The sequence below is a fragment of the Lepisma saccharinum genome, chromosome 16 (genome assembly GCF_977018435.1).
Source record: "Lepisma saccharinum chromosome 16, izLepSacc3.1, whole genome shotgun sequence".
Classification (NCBI taxonomy): domain Eukaryota; kingdom Metazoa; phylum Arthropoda; class Insecta; order Zygentoma; family Lepismatidae; genus Lepisma; species Lepisma saccharinum.
In genome coordinates, this window is record NC_139244.1 from 1,531,312 (window position 1) to 1,555,422 (window position 24,111).

The 24,111-nt window shown below is 36.8% G+C and overlaps 1 protein-coding gene across 2 annotated transcripts in view; it reads right to left on the reverse strand.

Annotated features, from left to right (window-relative positions):
- Nucleotides 1-10,664: 10,664 nt before the first annotated feature.
- Nucleotides 10,665-24,111, reverse strand: part of LOC146000187 (uncharacterized) — a 94,842-nt gene continuing 81,395 nt past the window's right edge. For both annotated transcript variants that reach the window (XM_083137546.1, XM_083137545.1), the window contains 2 exons: nucleotides 23,021-23,121; nucleotides 10,665-19,489 (listed from right to left, as the gene is read on the reverse strand). In XM_083137546.1, the coding sequence (XP_082993672.1) occupies nucleotides 19,370-19,489; nucleotides 23,021-23,121 (221 nt within the window). In that variant the 3' untranslated portion in view covers nucleotides 10,665-19,369. The remainder of the gene's footprint in view (nucleotides 19,490-23,020; nucleotides 23,122-24,111) is intronic.

Consider the following 24,111-nt stretch of genomic DNA (forward strand, 5'->3'; position numbering starts at 1 on the left):
TTCGTCTTGAGGTCTTCATTGGAAGCGACCATAAGCAATTGAATACTCTTAACAGTACTTAACAAATCACCAAAATTCGGGTTAAGAGTTTCTAGATAAGCTGGCAAACTAAAAGGATCATAATCTGGTTTGCAACCTTTACAATAATAATTTTCTAGTGTAGTCGAATAAATTGTCCAGTGAGTGACTGTAAGTTTGAGACAAGATATGTGATGCCATGACGAGCACTGTGTACACTGAACATACCTCAAATCATTGTCTGGATCATTACAACAAGATAATTTGTCGGGTTTTGTAGAACAAACATCACGTTCTGTAGTATTCGCATTACTGGAAGCGACTACGGGATTACCAGCATCAAAGTAAGTAGTCATTGTATTAGCCTGAATGTTTGTTTCTTTACGCGACGATTTAGATTTACTTTGTTTTAACTTATCAGCCATTGTGATCTTTACACATATGACGATTCACTTAAGAAGTTACGTTATACAAGCACACTGAAGATTGTGACATAAGTCTTAATTCAGCATATGACAAAAATTCTGTTCCATTACAACAGACATTCTTACCACTATCAGAAGATTGCACACTTTTTGAACAATCCTGGCTTCTGGGTCGCCACTCTTGATAACCGTCGCTGCGCTTAAACTTGCAGAACGATTATCAATGCAAATGAAATTGCGTAATTAACGATAACCGTTATATTTAAAAATAAATACAATACAGGCGCAGAAAATCTCACTACTTCCATCACCATTTTGGTACTTATTATTTTTCGTTGCTATGGTTACATCAATTTCATTTCTTGTATTTTATACAGCGTGATAAGATGATTATAACAATATCTATAAAACAAACATGCATAAGTTAAAAACAACATCAATAACATAAATAATATTAACTTTGAACATGACAGTTTGAGAATAGGACAGTCTCATGTGCTTAACATCACAGATTTTGTCTCATTGTCATATTACTTACCAGAGCTGAGAAAAAAAAGTGGCCGCTGATGCTTACGAATGGAGAAAATGACGCGCGCCATGATAAAAAAATGCCCGCCATCTTCAAATCGGTGATAGTAAAAATAAAATAAGAGTGGTTCTGAACTGTCAATATATGAGGCTCACACCACTCAAAAAATAAACTTTTTTTAAAAATGGTGAAGCAACCAGGTTGTATGATTTCATATGGATTGACCCTATATAGTAATAATTCATGTGTTTTGCTGTTTCTTGTCATAGCCCCCCCCCCCCCAAAGTTGATGGTTTAGCTGTCTCAGCCCCTCAAAGTTGATGGTCTAGAACATTTCAAATCTGTATTTAAAGTTAAGTTCATGTGGCACAATTCAGAGTAAACTTTAAAAGAGAAGCAAAATAATACATTAGATCCTCTTAAGAAAATTATTTATGGGGCTCTGTCACCACATCGTTAACATTGGGATGGGGTCGAGCCCCCAAAGCCCCATGGAGTCGGCGCCTATGGTGGGGGTCATAACTTCTCCCCTTTGGCCCAGTATTCTTAAAAAAAAAGTCAAAGGCAGGAACAGATGGTGAAATGAGAACAGACTATCAGAAAAAGTATGAGTAAACCCAACTCTTTCGAAAATCCTGAGCACGCCACTGTTTGTGATTGCCACTTCGTCCATCTTATCGTATCACCATTCATCCTCATCGTCGTGATTAGTCAAAAGTGGCATAGGAGCGACGTAAAATAACCTAACCAATTCAATCAATCTTATTTTCGTTTTACTTTTCTGTTACTTCATAATAAATGGTGGTTAGATAAAATTGATGAAGGGACACTCACAAAACCCAGAAGATTACCTTCTACAATATTCTCTCAAGTGTTAGAGTAGTAAAAGAAAACGGGAATAAACAGAATAATGCAGTTATATAATGATGAAAATGGGCACTTATATGCATTGCAAAAATACGGAATCGCGTTCGAAACCAATTTTCAAACATTAAAACCTATATTTTATGTAGGCAATAATCTACACCCTAATCATTATACACCATACCATCAGAAAAATCGTTGCAAAACTTTAAATAAAAAAAGCATCGTAAAACAAGTTCCAGCTGATAAAATGGCCACAAACCTACAAAGGATTAAATCTAATCAAGGATTGCGTGGTAAAAATTCGGATACTGGGCAAAACGTGGAGAAACCACGATCTACGACTGTCAATTTCCGCTGTAGGCCTCCCGATGGCGCAGTGGTAGCGTCGTCGCCTTGTAATCAAGGGGTCCCGGGTTCGGTCCGGTGGAGGCACATAGTGGTTCGGATCCCACTTTAAACTGCAGGTCCAGTCCATATTAGTTTTCACAAGTGGACTTAAAACACCAAATCGATCAAGTCAATTTCCGCTGTCATGCAACAACTTGTTTGGACAATAGTTTCACCTCTTTTATTTCCAAGATCCTTAAAAAAATTGACTGAAAAATCAATTTCAAGTGGATCTAAGCGAGCATGTCTACTGACTTTCCCAGCCATCTTTGTCAGTCATTGTTATCCGTTGACCAGCAATGCAACAATGCTGGAGACGTTTCGATTACATTAAAGCTTCCAAATCTACGTCATATTTTAACAAGCATGGGTTATCTAGACCCTAGCATGTTTGTAGGCACATGCGCACTCGATGGTGTGAAGAGGGGCTACAACTTGCTTGTATGTCTTTCTTCCTCTTTCACCTGTGGAACAGATAGACGCTTCTGTCTCCGTTGATACCGTTTCGTTTGTGACAGCAATTGGAGGTAAAGTATTTTTGGATATGCTTAAGGTGAACTATCATACAGGGTTATTCAAAATGATGGCGGTAGCCGAACTCATTCCACACACGAAGAAGCATCTCTTGTGTAACTGAGTTCACTGCAGTTGTGATACGGTTCTGCAGGTTGCCCAGAGTTTGTGGTAGCGGTGGTACGTACACGGCTTGTTTGACATACCCCCCAGAGGAAAAAGTCACATGGTGGGAGATCAGGAGATCTCGGTAGCCACGACAGAAGAGCCAGGTCTTCCTTTCCTATGCGAAATATCCAACGGTGAGGAAGGGCTTCATTGAGAAACTGCGTCTCAAAACTCGCCATACAGTTGCTTGAGGTATTCCAAGTTCTCTGCTAGCTGCATTAGTTGACTTTCTACGCACAAAACTGCCTTCAATTCGTCTCACAGCCTCCTCTGACACACGCGGTCAGCCCGTGCTTTTTCCTTTGCAGACACATCCAGTTTGCTGAAATTGGTTAAACCAACGGTATAAGCTCCTCCAAATTGGTGATTCTATGCCGAATTGAAGACAGAATGCTCGCTGCAATGCTGTTGCCGATTCAGTTTTGCCGAACTCAAGAATGCAGAAAAACTTCTGCTGCACGGTGGCCATCTTACTCGGAAATGAAATGAAGCGTTCTTGGTGGCACGAGCATGCGCACTCGAGTGGTTGGTTACGCAACTGCGCTCTAGCGGTAGTATTCGAAACTTTAGACCTTCCCCTCTCTCTTGTATGTATATTATTCATATTCAATGTATATTCAAGGAAATATACATGAATGAAAGTGTATCCATCATTTTGAATAACCCTGTATATAAACGCTATTATAATTGTAACAGTTTTGTTCAATTAATATTAACATATGCGTTAAATTTCGTTCAATTATAATTATGATAATTATCATTGGAACAGGCACGTGTCTCAGAAATAATAATAATAATGATTAAATTAAATTATATGACATTAATTAAATATGTAAATTAATTAATATATTATTATTATTATTATATAAATATATAAAAGACGATATAAGAATATTCGCGATTAAAATTACCACCTGAGCGCTAGTGTCGCTTCCAATATGGCCGCTCTAAGTAGGATAGATCTTTGTTTACATTCAGCAGTAGTACAAAAGAGCAGCGTGTTGTCATGACTGGTATGATAGAAAACGTTTAAATTACGCATTATTTTTAAATATTGCGAATGCGATGTGAATTCCAGGTACTCTAACGAACGTGAAGCTGGCTGTACTGAGAACGAAGCATTTAATTATGATAGGCAAAAATAACACGGAAAATGCAGACGAAGTATGTATACGCACTGGTTGTCCAAAGCAGTGCTGTATCATCTGCACGTCATGTTGTATCTGGGGTTCTCGGAAATTATTTGAAAATAAAGGAATTGAAATTAGCCTGTACTTGAAAAGCTGGAACAGGAGAAAATTGCGAACATATCGTTGCAGTTCTTTCTCGAAAGAGAAAGGCTGGTTTAATAATAATATTCACGATTTCGTGACCAGGCTATACTCACTGAAAAAGGACATCGTACTGAATGAAACAGTAACATTAGCATATCCACTTTTTTTCTGGTTACATTTGACATTAATTCATTCTCAAACTATTTTCATCTTCCCTCTTAATCGACTTGCACCTGTTCCAAATTTCACACATACGTAACACCTGTAATACATGGACGCATTGGTTAAGACGCTATATGATTTTTCGGAAAAAAAAGTTTTATTTATAAAGTACAATTTAAAACTTTACTTTCATGGAAATATATATTTATCTCTCGATAAATAAAGTAAGCAGACTCGTGCATTCTTCGTAATTTCCTTGCCGAATTACAGTGTTATATCCCCCATACCCATCTTCTGTCAATTACGTTTTCCCTGATTTATTAACAAATTTCATTTTGTTGATTCCACGGGGTGGAAACACATGAAAACTTTTAATTTGTTCTGACCCATAAACCTATTTAGAGCAAAAAAAACAAACAAAAAAAACCTGAACAGTAGACCTTACTTTCTCGCATATTCACCATGCTTTAAATGACTTCAACACAACGTATCCTACTTAGAGTACTTCCTGAAAATCCCGGCAGATGGCATATCGGTTAATTTTAATCGCGAATACCTATATATAACAGCATATATTATTTATGTAGCTTACGTGTAGTTAATATAGCCAAAATTTGAAAGAAAAAACAACTTCCCTGGCTAGGAAATTATTGTCAAATAGATAAAGAATTGAATATTTTTTGAATAACAAAAAAGGATGTTCAATCCAGTAGACACAAAGTAAAGTTACAGATTCAATATTTTTTGTATATTATTATAAGTTGTAGTGAGTATAAAACATAAATGTTTGATACTGCCCTTCAAAACCGTATGATCCAATAAGTTCGGCGAAAATAAATAACCTTGGATTATACAACAAATGCTAAAAAATAAAGTATATTTTCATTATTTAATTTCTGTAATTGACAAATCTTTGAGGGGGCGGACCTTGCTGGACCCCCACTTAAATACATTCTTGATTGGGATAGCTTCAATTGACTGCTAACTTTCTATTTTGTCACTTTTTATTTCTAGTCTTCTTTCTCTCTCTCTCTCTTTACCTATCTCTTCATTTCTGTTTCTGTAACTCTTTCTTTTTATATTTTTTCTGTTTCTTATTATTTCTCTTTTACCTTTCTTTCTTCTATTTTCTCATTCTTCTCTGCATTAAGCTGGGCTGACTAATTCACTGTGAGCCAGAGCCCACCCTCACCCACCCGGTGGAAACGGCATTCATCGAATCATATGTTATTGATTTTGTCTATTACTACTATTCATTCCTGATAATTTGAAATTATAAACGTTTCTCTGATTCTTGGTGTAAACAAAATTAATTGGTTCTATCAACAGGTCTCCTTTCAATTTTTGAAAATAGTTTTTATATCATATATATTGTTGCTCATTGTTACTAAAGTGGTAGTTAAGTTACAACCTAAAAAACAAAAATATTTGTGTCTGGGTAGGTTGATATTGTCTTGCTGCTGAATCTATATTTTATGATTTGCAACTGTATGTCTGTGCTGCTATCAGCACTAATTCTATTATTGAGGGGCATCAATATAGCAGTATGATTCCTCCCGTGTTGAAGAATTGCTTACATTGACAAGTGATGGTACCTTAAGGTTAAAAGAAATACAGTGTAATACTGATTTCATGTTCCTGGATTTTACATTTCCCCACATTATACATTCAACCTTGATGGTCCCAACATAGCAAAATGTTATAAAAAGTTTCCTCGATTTTACATATTCCCGAATTTTAAGTTTTTTCGTCTTGGTGACCTCAAAAACGTAAAATTGGAGTTCCACTGTATATTAAATGCTGGCTAAGATGAAAAATCAGTTAGTAAACGCCGATTGGTCAACAGAGTTAGCTCTTATTGGTTTATTTTCTTCTTATAGATGGTTCTTAGGAATTGCCAGACATTTGCTTTAGTTGTCGGCCTGGTTGCGATATTAATCGCTCTCAAAGCCTACCTAAAACACGACAAACTCTCGCTACTCCAACACGAAGTGCGCAGACTCCGATCCCAATACCGTTCTCAATCAAACTGCACATGGCTAACCATATACGCAGCCCTGAAGCCGATCGCCGTGGACAACTCGACAAATCCTGCAGTCCTGCTCCTACTGACTGATCAAGATGGCTGCCTGACTGCACACAAAATGGCGGAAGAACTGGTGGTAGTATCCCAGCTGCTGGTGAACACCCCTTGCCATCAAGTGACTTTCGTAGGCGGATATTACCGCCACGTTAACCTTGTCAACAGCTTCATTATCGAATGTTTCTGCACGCTGAGAAAGAACAGAGTTCTTCTTGTAAGAAACATTCACGATCTGCACTACAAGGCAGCAGAACAACTGCACGACCTCACGGCAGATTGCATCGGCGAATCTGTAATTATTCTGGTGATGTATTCGAAAGATGTTGTCTACGACAGGAGGAGTGCTATGAAGAGCGCAGAAAAGAAACTTAGAGAGGCATGGAAAGGAATAGATGAGGCAAAAGCACAAGTTATTTTCAAGCGGATTCTTGTTAATATTATTAATATCAATCAAGAGACAAACCTCGAACTACCTTACTGCATCTGACTGGCTTGTTGACAAATAGGCATCACAAAATACTGTATAAGGTTCTCTCTCAAGGCAGCCTGTAATTTTTGTTAAGTTTGATCAAAAAAACTGTAACATTGTGTTGTTTATTGTTATTAATTCAATAAATAGGCATGGACTTGATTGCTTGGTTTATTTTACTTTGCTTTACTGCCACTTTTGACTAATCACGAAGATGATGAAGGGACACTTACAAAGAACATCCATGCCAAGGCCGGGATTCAAACCGGGGATCCCTGCCATCATAGAGCACTGTGCTTACCACTCAGCCACAGAGGTTGGCAAGCATGGAATGGGCATCGCCAGAAAGTTTTGTAGAAGCAGCCAGGTCGTTGACACAAAATGGAAAAGTAATATGTCGCAAAATTAATATCTGTTAGGGCCATCGAAAGCTGAAAGGCCATCTTTCCATGTGGTGGAACTCTTGGGTTGCAAGTTGCTTCACTCTTCCAGTAATACTCGATAAAGACCCATTCATCAACCTTCAAATTTGGAGGTGGGAAGCAACTCACCCTCTGGTTAGAATGTTTGATCTATCACCACCACCATCGCGAAAGTGTATGGAGATTTCACAGTCAAAACCCGAATGAAAGGCCTTCATGTTAGAGGTAAAACAACATTAATTGTAGGGCCTCCCCCATGGTGCAGTGGTAGCGTCATTGCCTTGTAATCAAGGGGTCCTGGGTTCGATACCCGGTGGAGGCACAAGTGGTTCGGATCCCACTTTAAACTGTAGGTCCAGTTCCGATTAGCCTTACTGTGCATAAAGTGGACTTAAAACAGTAACTCAAACAAACTAACATTAATTGTAAGAGTGTATATCCTCCCCTCCAAATTTTGAATTTCTTCTTGAACCATATACATGAACTGTGTGAAAAGTAAAAGGATAATGAAAAACAGTTGAACAGGATATTATTCACTCATCTGGATCAAGTATAAAGGTGAATGGTGATGATGACCATAATAATAATGGTAACCAGGGGTGCCAGCAGAGAGGACCCAGGGGGGGGGGGGGGGGGAATGCCCCCACGGAGATTTCTAGAAACACCTTACATCAGCGCACGAAACCCTCCCAGTGTTCCACAAAGGTTCGGAAGACAAGAACATTTACTCTTTAATGATGCAAATTTCAGGCTTTAAACTTTGAGTTAATTCTTGGGGGATCGCGACGGCGGGTGATCTCCGAAGGGGGTTCACGGTCTAAGAAAGTTTAAGAACCGCTGCCTTATATAATTAAAGTTTAGAAATTTTAGAGTGAGAACATAAGACAAGGGGTGCCACGAAAGACAGCAGATTAAGTGCCTATGCAAATTATCCTAGAGCTGGGGATGATTTGTGAAAATTCTCTTAACTGGGGGAAAGCATCACTCCATGTTTCCCAAACTTTAAGCACTGCTGCCCCAGCTAGGAAAAATCCTGTGGGCGGCCTTGATGGTAGCACAATTAAGCTTTCCTTTTTAACAGTTTACTTTTTCTTGGTAGACAAGGCTTACTTAGCATTATGAGGCCAAAGTGCAAAGGCAAAAAGTGGGGGCCACTGACCCCCCTAGTCCCCACCACTGCAAGTGCTTGTTCTGCATGTTATCATGCTTACTGATGGTACACCAACCTCTCTCACAAGAAAAATAATAAATGTTTTGAAGGTTTAGCCAGAATATATGTAAAATTGTGATTTACATATTATGTAAAGCTATCAAAAACAAGCTTCTGAACCAGCTACTCATGGCTAGCCTAAAGATCTCGTCACCAAAGGCTCTTGGTTCAGGTCTGGCCTTTGTCATTGTTCCTCATAAAGGCCATCTCACCATCATAACCCAAACATGTAGGAAGGTTACATGTACTAAGAAAAATACAAAGCACGAGGATAAAAGAATGACATTAATGAAATCTTAATAATTTATTATATATAATTGTGTTCACATTTGCTATTTTACAGCCAATATTTTACATCCCATTTACATGAATATACACAATTCATCAACAATAAGGCCTCATATACAGTTTCCTCTTGTTCTTCATTTCATTTCCTTTCTTGACCGTTCCACAGTGCAGAAAACATTTATGTAACAGATATTCAGCAATGTTATATTATAAGCACTGCACAATACACTACTGTTCTTATTCATTTTACTTATATTAAAACTGTTTCAACATTTCCTGTGAAAGTAAATGGATTTATTCTCGAAAAACAAACTCAAATTTGTAATGATCCTGACTCAATTAAAATCATAGTAGCTGCAATTATACAGGGTAGTGCAAAAAAAGGTAACCGAAATTCTGAAACATGTACTAATTCGGTTACCTTTTTTTGCACCACTCTGTACATTTTCAACTAGTCATAGGCATAACTTGGGACCTAACTTTGGGGGGGGGGGGGGATCAAAGAGTTTTCTATCCAATAAAAATAGCATTCAGTAATTGTTACATTTGCAAAATAAGAACAAAACACTCATTACTTTGCTCCTCAGGTCGCAAGAGGTTAACAAAAGTACAATTTACATGTAAATTTTAACAAACTTGACAATTTTAAGGGGGCATGTGCCCCCTTGCCCCTGCCAAGTTATGCCTATGCAAGTGTTAGAGCAACATTTTTGATTTCTTATACTGACCCACACAAATAGAGAATTTGGGACTGAATTTTAAAAAAAACATAAGCTTTAAATAGTTTTGTTACAAAATTGTTATTCTATTGATTACAGTCACCAAAAGTATTAATATGAAATCCACTTGAAGTTCATCTTTACTTGCAACCAGACTGCTTTCAAATTTTTTGGAACTTTCCAAAGAGTGATTTGATTCACTGCAATGGTTGTGTGAAGGAGATCATTTATCACAACTGTCACAGCATTCAACTATGCTGATAATTCTATTAAGCACAAACAGGAAAGGATGTTCTATTTTACAGTATGGCTAATTCGGATATAGAGACCATTTCCACAAGTATCGAATGAGAAACAATGGCATACTTATCTACCCTTAGATCTTATTAAATTTATGAGACTTCTCCTAGCTATACTGTTAAAAATTGGCCTTCGTGCTTCTCATCCTAGTGAAAACGCGGTATCTCCTGGCATGGGACTTGCCTTTCTGGCTGTGACCCTCTGTTGCCGCGTTTACCTACGAAGGAACTTGCTGTCAAGCAGCCAATTAGACCAACTGCTGCCTCCCTCTTTGGGCAAAAAGCGGCAACCTTTCAAACCGTCCTCACTGAAGTAGCCAATAGGGAAACAGGATTTTGTCAAAATAACCGTTCTGCGCTGTGATTGCACATCGGTTCCTGGCTTGACTACTGTAATTTCAAAAATAATAATAATAATGATAATAAGTGGTATTATCAGCAATGGTCAGATTTTCACATACAATTTGACAATATTTGAAAATAGAAATTGGTAATTCTAGAATCAGTGGTGTGATAGTCTATTTAGAACCAAGATATGCCTGATGATATACGAACATCATATACAGTAGTTTCGTTTATCCAACCTTCGCTTATCCGACATTCCGTATTATCCAACATACCACAAGAACTGCAAGTTGCGAGTGTAAGCGTAGTCTATTTTTAGTTTCTCCTGACTCTACCACGTGGCAAGACTTGGCAGCAAAAAAACAGCAATCGTCAGGAAAGCAGACTACGATCAAGAATTTCTTTCAATCATCACAGAACTGAACTCTTGAAGTACTGTACGTACGTACTGTGTTTAACTTCAGACAATTCTGTAACCATAAGTTCATTTTTCCAGTTATTTTTTTTCTGTATTGTCGTAAAACATGATTACCATATTAGGTTCGTAATGTGTAAAATTATAACATTAGTTTGACGTTTAATACGCTTTTTCTTAACACCTCCCTATTATTCAACATTTTCGCTTATCCGACGTTCTGCCGGCCCGTTTATGTCGGATAAACGAGACTCTACTGTGTATATACATGCACGTTTCCTTAAGGGTTCAAAAACTAACAACGTGTATGTACATTAACTGCAATCTGTTCACACTGGACGAAAAATATAGAAATGCATTGTCTGCGCCAAAGGGGTTAAATTGAACATTTATTTTGCAAAACAACTCAGTCACCACACAGTAACAACACAACAGACAATTCAACATAAGACTCTACACAACCTGGCCGTCAGGCAGGAACTTGTCTTTACATCTTAAGACACAACACAAAAAATATTAAAAAAATAGAGGCACTGTTTATGATATTTAAACCCCTTCTGTTAAAGCACTTGATCTGCAAATACCTTCTAGGCACAATATTCGCTGGAAAAAATTCTATAAATTATTCTAAACACGCAAAACTGTTATGTAGGAATCTTTTGAAAAGTCCAGTACGTGACGGGAAGGAATAACTGTACAGGGAGAACAAATGCTAGTCGTCAAGATGAAATTAGAGCAACTTCTGATTCCATTCTGCATGTCTAAAAATTTGTAATGCATGAAAATAAATATTTATAATATTTTGCTTTACTAAGGACCACAAAAGTAAAAAGTGCAAAACAGGAAATAGTAAAATTCATGATTGTTTAATCACAGTTCCATTCCACATACGTAAATGTTATGTGATGGGAATCACATATATGTGCATTCCTAGGAACAGGTAATTGAGGTAAAGCATTTACTTTCAGTGTGCTGAATTTATGAACAACGCCAATGAAAAAATACTACGAACTATTTTTCCATGAATAGGAACTGGTGGCAATATATATCGCAATAAAAATTTGTCAACAGCAATAACAACAGAGCTGTTTAGACTGCTACGAACTCATTCTTTTCTCCAAAGGATGAAAGTAGACATTGTAAACCAAAAGAGCATTCCATTTCTTCACACAGCAAGAAGAAAGGAATGTTTGAAAATTTTAACCACCAATAAATCAAATTGAGTAAAAAACTAAAAATGACGACCAAGACAGTATTCATTGTAAAATCACACACTAGAAATGCATTTTTCCTGTTGTCTAGATATTCACAATAGTTTGTAGCTACAAAACTACGCAGCAAAAGCAAATCAGACGAAGATTCACAGAATGTTCTACAAGGAATTATAAGCTGATGTAATTACTCATATTTTGGAATATCAGCAGTTTTTCAAAAGGAGAGGAATATCAGATACGACATTAGAGAAAGGTTCAGATGAACCTCAAGTTCCCTGTTTGATCCAGACTACCACTTGCCACTAGGCACATGCAGACTGCCACCAGTTAATTCGGTGTGAAATATTTCTTCACACACAAAAGTGGCACACGTTACGCGTCATGCTGCTACAGTGTGAAAGGTTGCTGTTGATGGGTTTATTCCCAATTGACATGTGTCACTTCGGTACAAAATTCCTGTAAGACCTTTAAACAGAAAAAAACTAAATGTCACAAATAGTCTTCACAAAGTTTGCACATGTGAACAGTTAGGAACACACGTACAGACTATCACACCTCAACTATTTGCCATGCAAATCTAGCTTGAAGGTCCATCTTATTTAAAAGTTTAATGCCACATCATCCATGTACAAAATTACTTCATCTCAATCAGCAAGACATGAAGCATCACATTTCTTGCCTTATCATAAACACACTTTTTCTAATGCAGTCAACTTTGGAACACAATAAAAAATGGACACATGTATCATCATGTACATGTCTCTATCAATAACACTGTTGGAACTAATACTATTTGCTTAAAACTGATAACAAAAAAGCACCGTTTTGTTTCAAAGACAACTTGTTTCTTAAAGCAGCAGTACAATGTTAAAAAATATGTTTCTACTTATTAAATAACACTGTGTCAGCCTTTATCAACTGCAAGTATACGCAAAAGGCACAGATCTATCATAATACTAAAAATATGCTTTCAGTTAATGTATCTAGATACATACACTTGTTCACAAGTTACATACATATAAAACGAAAGCAATCTCTTTCCCACAATACCACTTCTCTCTTTGTTTAGACGTTAAACAAAGTTCATAAATATTCAGTTAAGACGTCACAGTACCAACCCAATTGTTTCTTAACATATATTTACATTCTCAAAAAAACTAATGAAAAAGTTCCACTGGATATATGCATGCGAAATGCCGATTTTCAACTACCAGACTTGCATTAATATCAAGATTTGTATCACAATTGGCAAAGTGTGGTTTGGGACCTAATATCGAAACTTGATACATGCCATTGATATGGTGACAATCGATTGGTAGTCTTTCACCAAAAGGGTAAAAAATTATACATGCTATGGATATGGGCAGTGTAGATATTTTTTTATCTACCGGTGTCCCACGTAAAACCGGCCTGCACACATTTCCATGCAGAACAGGCAGGCTGGTTTTACGTGGGACACCCAGTAGTTTCAAATTCATATTTACATGGTACTCAAACCCAATGGGTGATATTGCTTGTGAAGTTCTTGTACTGTTTACTCACATATTGGAATTTTTCAGCCATGCAGTAAATTCTAACCACAGTATATCTCCAGATTTGCAAAAACACTTTTTGTCCAACACTGCTGTGGTTCTTTTCTAACACAGCATGCATAAAAGTGAAGCTGGCACAGAGAGACATGTCATCTTCATGCAATGCAACACTGAAGTAAATGATATGGGTGTGTTTGGTGGAGAACTTAAAAGATATGGTTGCAGGTTCATTACAAATATACGTATCATATCATGGTCTGATATGGATATGTGATATGAATGCAAGTCTGGACATATCTTTAGGTCTTTTTCTTACTTCACATTAATGCTGTGCTGCCCTTCCAGATATATCACACCAAAACAGGCAGCTGTTTGCAACAATAGAAATATTATAGGTCAACTGAAATCTATGCAACCAAACTAACACTAAGGCCAGCCACACACCGGATTCGACAAGACACAATGTGATGCAACACAACACAACGAGTCACAAAGCGATTCGATGGGATGAGTCACTGTGTTTGTCAGCTAAAATATGATAGCTGATTTCGTACACAAGACACAAGAGGTCTAGGTCTGTCTTTTATAATTTGAGAAGCAGGTAACAGAATCGATGCATATGTAGAATTGGTGTATCAATTTATGCGTTTGAATTGAATCTATAAAATACTGCTACTGCCCTTGCACAGGCAATGTTTATTGTGTTAGTCACAGGGGTTATTCAAATAGATTTTTTTTGCCCCCATTTCCAGCCTGTAATTAGAGGTCTGTGGTTGAAGTGAATGGACTCGTGCATTACCAGATCATGTCGCTGCATTACCAGATCATGTCGCAAGCTGCTTCCCGCAATACCAAATTCCACGAACCTTTGTTGTTTTGTCGCACACTGTTGCAATGTGACTCGAGTCAAATGCTTCGTCCAGTGTGCGGCTGCCCATAAGAGACTAGTGTTAAAACCTTTCGTGCGGTTTGGAACAAAAATGACTCATCGTGTTGGATCTAGCATGCAGCTGGTCTAGCACTATCCACAAAGTATGTACTTTGTGTGTCACCAAGGATCATTGCAGCTGCTACTATTCATGACTGTAGTTCACTGAAACTTTTTCTTTAGTTTTTCAGATATGAATGTCACCCTGTAACACCAATACCCAACTCCATCTTACTGAAATATTACCACTCTTTAACGAACCTGATTTTTCTGTGTATGTCATTTTACATAACATCTAGTTATGTAATACCAGCTCTTTTTCTTGTAAAAAAAAAAAAAAAATATGAATGCTCACTGCTGAAGGACAGATACATTTTTGATTAATTATTCTCAGGCACATTCTTTGATTGTTGCTAACAAATTAGGACCTGGATATACTTCCCTCGGAAGTAATAATTTTATACAATTACTTCTCAGTGACTCACACAGTGTCAAATAAACACTGGCTAACAATGAAAACAACCTACAGAAAAATTGATTAGCACTTATAGGCATGCAGATGGTATTTTTACATAATACGGTATGATATGGTTGTTCTTATCTACTGGCCTAGTTTGCGTATCTTATAGTAATAATATATAAAAAGAACTGATGTAAAATAAATGTGGCCGATAGGGGTTACACAAAAGTTAATATGCAATATTGTATATGGTAGTAATCGAAGGGGGGGGGGGGGAGGGTAGCTGTTTCTGTGGTGACTGTGGCTCATTCTATCAACATGAAAATGGAATAATTAAACATTAATATCCATTCTAAAAATCATCGAGCATATCTAAATATCAAGACATCTTTCTATCTACAATTTGCCACAGACAGAATGATACTATGGAATGTTTACTTTGCCAGGAACTCTGTTTATTTTCCCTTCTTATCTCACTCACAAACATGAAACTACTATACTAAAGAGTTTCTGAAGTAGTGAGCAAATTTCACTGTGGAGTGTGACTAATTGCATTAATTTTTCTTGTATGTACATATTGTTTGCTGTATTGCCCGGTGCCTCCACCATGTTTCCTCTTATGCTTACTTGCCAATTCCTAATCGGGATCTATGTATAGAAAAGGGTAAAGGGTTAGCTCTTGCTCTCTTTATATATCGTTATATTAATGCCAGCTCAGACCATGCTCAGATCGGGAGAGATGCCTCCATCCTACATATACCTGTGTTCTTTCATCTTCGATGTTAACACACTCAATTCAAATCCAAAACTGGCCTCGAATTTTCTTTCCAATCTTCTCAGATCGGTTTGGTTGATTAGATATACAAATTCCAATACCTGTCAATTCAGATTCCGACTGTCAGGCTGGTAGATTTACACCGGATGAGGCAAGTAATGGAATTTGTAATCTGCATTCCATTCCGACGAGAAGATCCTGTCTCTGTAACATGCCATTATGTACATGTCTTCAAATTTTTACTCACAAGTTAACAGTATTGCTTGCATTCATCAGACATTTACTCTTAGTTAAGAATAAGGGTTGTAAAGATGAAGGGAGTGTGTGTGTTCTGAAACATTACATCAAATATTGTTTATATGCTTGCAAGAACCATAAACTACAAGATAAGTAATTGCATTAATTTTGACATTTTAAAAGTCAGCTTATGTGCAATTCATCAAGTTTATTCTTGCAAGGCTCACACAAACTGGGCAAATATTGTCTTCCAGTGGAGGGATTGCAGCTAACAACTGTACCAATATGGACAATACATTATTATTTGGACAGTGGAGTGACAAGCAACACATCCACAAACTGCATGGATGCATTTTTCCCTCCATTGCAGTCCAAAGCAACACAATGCATGGTGCAGTCCAAGGAACGAGAAACATGCTCATGTTGTTGTGTTGCTCTGAGTACAAATGGTTGCATTTATTTCTGAACATTCATTTCCGAATGACACATGTCACTTGCACTGGCGTACACAGCATTTTTTTTTTCTGGAGGGGCTGGAATTGTAAAGGTCGATAGTACATAGCTGCTTACTAGGGGACAGTATATACAAGATATTTTTTTTAGAACTTTCTACTCTCAAAAATGTCAATCAGTGTCATTTTAATGGGGTTTCTCATTTACCGCTCTCGATTTCACTCTAAGTTCTTTAAGCTTTCATTTGAAAATTTTGACTTTGTCAAGATTTCAGAGGGGGCTGTAGCACCATCAACCCCCCCCCCCTGCATATGCCAGTGGCCTCTTGTCAAATCAATCTGACAGCTCTGGAAGGCAATATACATAAGATATCTTCATACTGTCACAAAAAAAAGAGTTCTCCTTTCCATAAACAAAATGCTAAAAACCGACGATCTCGTAAACATTTCACAACAAAACACTGTCAACGTCATTCCTAAAAACACAAGACTAACTTTTCACCAAGTTTCTTATGAATAATGCATTTACAAAACCGTATTACGTAAAAATGCCATGTAACACGGAATGTACATAACAATAATGGATATTTTATATATTTCATGTATCTCCCTGCACTGATTTTTATCACATTTTCCACCTGATGCATTCCATTGTAAACACAAACATAAAGAAAGTAAAATGTAATTATTTTAGGCTCGTCTTGATATGAAAGTTACAAATAACATTGGTCCACTACATTCAGGATATGATAAGTGAACAAAAGTACTGAAAATGTAAACTTTGGAGTTAATTAGGGCTGAACTGATGCTGATGTATCGGACAGTATTCACCGATACCAGCCGACACTTCTAGCATTCTGATATTTCATGAGGTGTGCAAAAATGTCGGGCAGCACTTTTGTGGCAGTCAAATTATCCTAGAATTTATGCAAAATTTGAAGTTCATTTTGATTTTGCACCAGTTTTGTGTGAAAAAACTGAATTTTATGGTAATGTATAATTTAATGTTCTGATGTAATTATTGAATATTTTAAAGCAAAAATCACTGATATTAATTAATACTTTGCACAACTTTTAATTATTACAATTTTCAAGCATCGGTATCAGTGGGAAAAAGTGACAGTTCAGCCCTAGAGTAAATATTAGGTCCATGCACAAGTAGGAGTTTACAACAGTAAAAATAAATAGTTAGTAATGAAAACAATTTGCTGCACAAACAATACCTGAAGACTCAAAATGAAGAATTGCATATTACCAAGTACATTACCAAACCAGAGAGTACAAATGCACAATGATAATAAAATGACTCTTCTTTTTGTAATAATACGGGGTTGGGCACAAAAAACTGGCCTGCCTCATCTTGTCCTATATTCTCAAACTCTTTATTTTTTCTACATTCACCAATACCACTCTTCTCCCCATCTGGCCATGTCATGTCACCGTATCTGCACCTGTTCTTGTGTTTGAAGCATATGAATTTACGAGACGGTTTGGTTTCAGACCAAATGATATGAGGCGGGCCAGTTTTTTGTGCCCAACCCTGCATAACATATGTCCATGAAGAATTTCCTGCTAAGTTTAATTTATAAACAAACAGGGTTTCTTCCACAACTTATGTGCTTAACAATATCTTAAACTAAAAACTTTTTTAACACAATGTTCAGAGTAGTGTACACAAAGTATGCTTTCTAGTATGCCAAAACATTGTACACAATTTTGGTTTCTGGGTTGAAATGTGTTAATCCTGATTTGATCTATGCTTTTCTACCATATTAAACATTTTATTAAAATCAAAAAAATTAAAATAGACAAGGCAATGCCATAAAAAATAATGAAAATAACATTTTCTTTTGCCAAAGCAAATGTTTCATAAATTTAAACAATTTCCTTAAATTATACAAAAGAGTTAAATCAAATAAGCACTTTAAGTGACTGATTTGTGCATGGACCATATAGTGTATTTATATATTTGGTCATTACATAATTAAAAATGCAATTTTTTAAACATATAGTATCGTACACGTAAAAGCATTCCTATTGTGGAATATTGTGTTTGAACATAAACATTTCTCTTGTAAGCTTCAATACAAATATTATAGCTTGTGTACAGGGTGATTTCATCACTTCTTCGTTCGTTAAAATAAATCTGGTATGGTGAGCAACGCCACCCATTTTCTTCTAACGTGAGTCTAAAATCTTGAAACTTATTCACTGCACTATCCAAGTACTTGAAGGATGTCATGCGTACACGTGCAAAGTGTAATTGTGTGATATATAGATTATTTATTGTGCATAATTGAACCAAGAACTTTGTCGGGAATTCTCCAAAGATAATATATGCTTACGTGCCTAAAATTTGCAAATATCTACCAAAATCAAATCCTGTCACAAAAAATATTTGTGTTTTGATTACTGTAACATCACTAGTAAAAATACAAAAATGTGTCATAATACTTTGACATGATTCGGTTTGGTATTATTATGTTAAAACTTTCTTTAAATGACGACTACTTTTCAGCATACTTTCCAGTGGACATATTTGTAGATAATCTTCGGGAGATTCCCCAAGTGACTCACATGGCTTGTCATTAGAGGATTTCACTAATCGAATGCAGTCTATCATGCTGCTACAGCTTGAAAAACTGCTGTTCATTGGTTCCTTTCCAAATGACAAGTGTCCATGTCACTTGTCACTTCTGTGTGAAATCTCCCTTAGCGTTTATGAAACAATTAACGCATATGTAACAAGAAAACTTTGTGATAAACTCTGCATGTAGTGTACTGAAGAACTGAAAATAGATTAGGGTCATTTCCTACTCTCGACAGGAGAAATCTTTCAAGCTAATACTGAGCAGTGTTTACGCTGGACATTTCACGGGCCAGCAGCAAAATTCCTTGATACAAATTCTAAAATTCCACATGTTGTCTGTGGACATTAAACTGGTAACATGGCCACTGTAAGATATCACAAACACTTGGCATCACAATTTATTGTGAAACTTAACGAAACCCCTTCTCAACTGACAAACGAAATGCTCAATGTATCACCCTGTACACATCACAATCTTGAATTTTCGTTCATATATAAGGCATCAAAGTTTCATAAACATTCAACATATAAACAATAACAATTGAAGATGAACAGTGTAAAAATGAAATAATAATTATTTGCTGTATGTCACTCTGCTACGTTGAGCACAAAACATCGTTGTTCCAGTCTCTGGATTGTTGAAACCAAATATGCATTCTCAACGTACAGTTCCTTCACAAGCACATCTGAGCGAGCAAGACGTTCAGACTGTGAGAATAAAGAAATAACGATATCACTGCTGTGTCTTGCATGTATGTTAAATAATACAGGGTCTGCTCACACCACTTAAATAAATACATTTTAATTCAATTTATATTTAGGACACGACGAAGCTAATTCCAAGTGTATGAATATGCAAAAAGAACTTGCATATCGGAACTGATATCATAATCTTGGAACTGAGGTGAAAAAAACTTCAAAACCAGGAAAATTTAAAATCCACGAAAATTTTATAACATTTTGCATCAATGCATACAAGCAGGGAACGGATTTATATGAAAATACATATTTATGTATGAAGCTGAAATCAGTTATATTTTGTATTATCTTTGCATACCATGGCATGTGTAACATTCCCTTGGAGCGTGAGGGTCGTTACATGGGGTATGTAGCTGCAACACTTAAGGACTTTAAAATATAAAACATTCTATCATGTATCTTATGGTTTATTAGACAGAGTTCTTACATTTGTTAGAGTATTACTATGTTTCAATCCTAAACTAGCTAAGTCCCTAATATCTCTGCTGGAGACTATCCAAGATTTAGGCTAAGTCAAAATAAAGTGAAGTCCATTTACCTTACTCAGAGGTATTTTCTGGTGCAGTCTGGCGTAGAGCAGCAATTTCCCTGGACTGGCCTCCAGTTCCTTATTTGGGGGGGGTTTTTATAGCAAAGTGTCTTCCTGTCCTTTGGCTTACCAGTGACCCTTTCAAAGTCATTTCGATCTCAGTGGCTCTTTGTACATAAGTCCATTTCCTCAGTAGCTCATGATGGGTAATCACCAGATTCCCATATTTAGTCCTAGAGCAATTATCCATATTTGGAAATCATGAGATCACGGTTTTCCTTGTTTCAGAGAACCTTGAAGTTGTTTACTAATAGTTCACCCTTTTATGGGTTAGCCACTCCCCTTTATTCCAACCATGGCCTTTGGCCAATGAATTGGACTTATCCTCTTCCCATGCCGTTTGATTCGCCAAGAGACAGAGACTGTATGCTTTTGTGGTGGCACGCTGATTTGCACATAATAAACTAGACTTCCAGTATTGTTAAGACTAGCACCAAGTCAAATACCATGAGTTCGGATATTTTATGAAATATAAAATGTATTTTATATCAATCTGGTTTGTTGTAAGGGATGGTTGAAAATCCATCCGTTACACATGTAAACTCAAAAGATTCAGTTTTTATTTCCCTTATTTGTACATATATTAGGTTTTGACCCATGATTTAATTATTTTTACATATTTTTTCCATATTTCAGAAAATTTCTCAACATATACAGTAAAACCTCGTTAATATAGAGCCCGATAAGTCGGATTTCACGTAATCCGGACAGGCAAAAGAAAAAAAAAGAATGCAAGGTTTTAAATGTGGCTAGAAGTCAACAAGATAACTTCCCAAAGAAAAGGCATTCAACCACTGATAAAATTCTGTTTCCCGAGACTTTGTACTGTACTGTATAGTGGCCTTTAAATACACCATAATAAACATGTTTTGTTGCTATAAACGAAGTGTTAATGCACTTTCTACTGTTCTTTTAGGTGATTTCATTTAATCCGGTCAACTTATCCCCCCATTAGTCTAGGTTAATGAGGTTTTACTGTACTCCATATTCGCGCAATAAATACAGGACAGTCCCGTGTGACCGAAAGAGTTGGGTGCATTATTTGCAAATAACTGACAAAGTCCAAATCAACGTACACAAATGAAGGTTTACGACCGTTTTTTATACCATCCAATTGCGTTAAGTAAATCAAGGGGAAATTTCCCATCCAGGTGCAGACTCCCACAAATGGATATCTTTAGACATAATGATGTCACAATTTTCAGGATCCCGAACAGTGAGAAAATTTCAAATGGTTGTGTATTAAAAGTATTGAATTCTTAAAGTTTTCTGGATGACAAGTGCTGCAAATTTCTTGCAATTGACACTTTTCATTTCAGATATGCGGGAACAACAATTTCAACAAGAAATAGTGTGTAGAATTCAAGATTTTTCAGTGCCGGGAAATTTGGTGCATTTATCGTCTCAATCAAAAAAACTCTGTCGTGCACAATCCTATCTGCACCACTCGCTGACATAACATGGAGCACACTTCCTCCAACACGTAATCAGATGTCTCTAATGAGTTTGGACATACAAAAACAGAAATGTAAAAAAACAGTCAACATTAATTTTGCTTCATGTCAATAATGAAATAGAAGCAATGAGGAAGTTACAGGTATTAATGTTGGTCAGTACCAATAAAAAGGTAAAGTGCTCCCCTGTGCATAGCACTACGCCATGAAGGCGTATAGGGGGTGTGGGGTAATGCCCCACACTTTCTTGATCCGGTCGTGAGTGGGGTGATGTGATCAGCATCATGCCCCTGACCGCCTTTACCCCCCAGGGTTTCCCCCAGGTACCCATGGTATTCGACGATGGGTGGGCACCGGGGCCGCTTCCATCGTTAGAAAAGTTTAAATTATTGGCATATTTAAGCTTTAGACACAGAAGCCTCTTTCACATGTAACCTTCTTGCTGGCGAGCTGATTTTCAGCAAAATTCAGTTTTATAAAAATGACTGTAGATAGGACGCTAATTGCCGTAGACAGACAAATGATATATAGTTTTACTCGGAATGAACCATATATTCGAACTATATAAAATTTATGCACATTCGGCGTATATATGGAGGGAGGGGGAGCAAACTGAAAATTCCAAAATTTTTGAAGAAAAAAATGGGGGTTTTGCCCCCCTCCCCACCCGACAAAAAGTACAAGACATTGTAACAATACACATGGAAATAATCGCTGGAGTGTTAGGAACAAGAAAATAATTGCACTATTATCATATGATCAATAGAACACGACTTGTACCCCCAAATCGACACATCTGCGTGCCACTGACTCAAGTCTCGAAAACCACCACCGCTGAGCTACGGGATGTTGCTAGAACGATAGCCAGGAAAGGGGGTGACGAAAGTGCGACAAATCTTCCCCTTCCTTGCATCTGCCGCACCTTTATATTTTTAGACAATGCAGGTCACATTGCAGCAACTTGAAAAACATGTGCTTGGCAACAAAGACCTGTTTTCGACTTGCTTTCAAACTTTTCTTTGTAATAGCTCAGTTTTCCTCAATCTCCCCCCCCCCCCCCTTGTGGTGACACGGGGAAAATTCCTTGTAACCTTGGGTACCGAGAAGCAAACTTTTCACCCATTTAGTTTCCAGTGGTGGAAGAAAAGAATTGCTAACATATCTGGCCTTTGTCGGAATTATTTCTTCCTTTGTGAGAAAGCTGCACAAAAAAAGCTGCCTTTTTTGTTCGACACCAAGACGTGCAAGAGTCATAATTGTTTAATATGTGTGTTAACAATAATGTAAAAGAAGAAAATCGGAAATCCAGCCAAAAATAGTGACATTATAACGTAAAAACTATGAGAATGCTAGAGGATCTCGATCAAGATGCTCGGGATGCAAAACGTTAATGATATGGCTAGCACCAAAAATGTTATCAATCTCAAAAACACTTACCTGTTCTTTACAAGCGACTATCTGTTGATTGAGTTTTTCCTGCGTGTTCTGCACCACAGCATTCAAGTTTGCTATCTCTTCTCTATGTTGCTGCCATGTATCTGAAAATTATATTCTGTATTATATTCAAACCATACAAAAACTATAATGTTAAAAATGTTACCATAGTTCTGGAAGTTAGCATAGAGAAACCCAAATACATGCTTAGAGGACAAAACCAATTAAAACTATTACACATAATCACTTGAAACATTGATTGATTGATTGATTTAGTTTATTTTACTTCGCGTTTTGTGCCTCTTGGCTAATTTGCGAAGATGGGGATGAGTGATGAAATGATGAAATTGATGAATGGACATTTACAAACAACCAAGCCCGACCGGGATTCGAACCCGGGACCCTTGGCGTCGCAGCGCGATGTGCTAACCACTTGGCCACAGGGTCGGGCGCAGAATCATTTGAAACAGATCCTGCATTCAAATAAACAAAAGAAGACAATATTAAGAAAGAAATTAAAACCAAACGTAATTCAGGAAGTGCATAGCACTTTTCTGTTTATAAACTTTTATCTTCTCACCTAATATAGAAAAATCCACATGTTAAAATATACATGGCAGCAATTATGCCAGTAGTTTTTGTATGGATGTGAAATGTGGTAATGAGTTTTTGAAAATAAAACATTACATTTTATTATACATTAACATACAGTACAGTAAAATTATACCTCACATTGTACGCTGTTCTAAAATATTTAAAACACTTCTAAATGTTTCTAAATTGAATTATAAATTAAATCATTCACTGATCATATCCACAGGATATCGTTTTTACTATTAAGAAGTTGTAATATATTAAAAATTAGGCTTCCATTTCATGAAGGCGAAATGTCTACTACAACAACAATAATAATAATAATAATAAACAGATTTAAAGTAAGAGGAAAGGTAGTACGTGGTCTGTTAGGAAAGTAATGAGACTGATTTTCTGTAAACGATGAATTTTATTATTTTTACAAATCAAGGTTATCGCCTTCAAAATAGTTCCCTTGGGCAGCTACACAGCGATGGAGGTGTTGTTTCCACTGTTCGTAG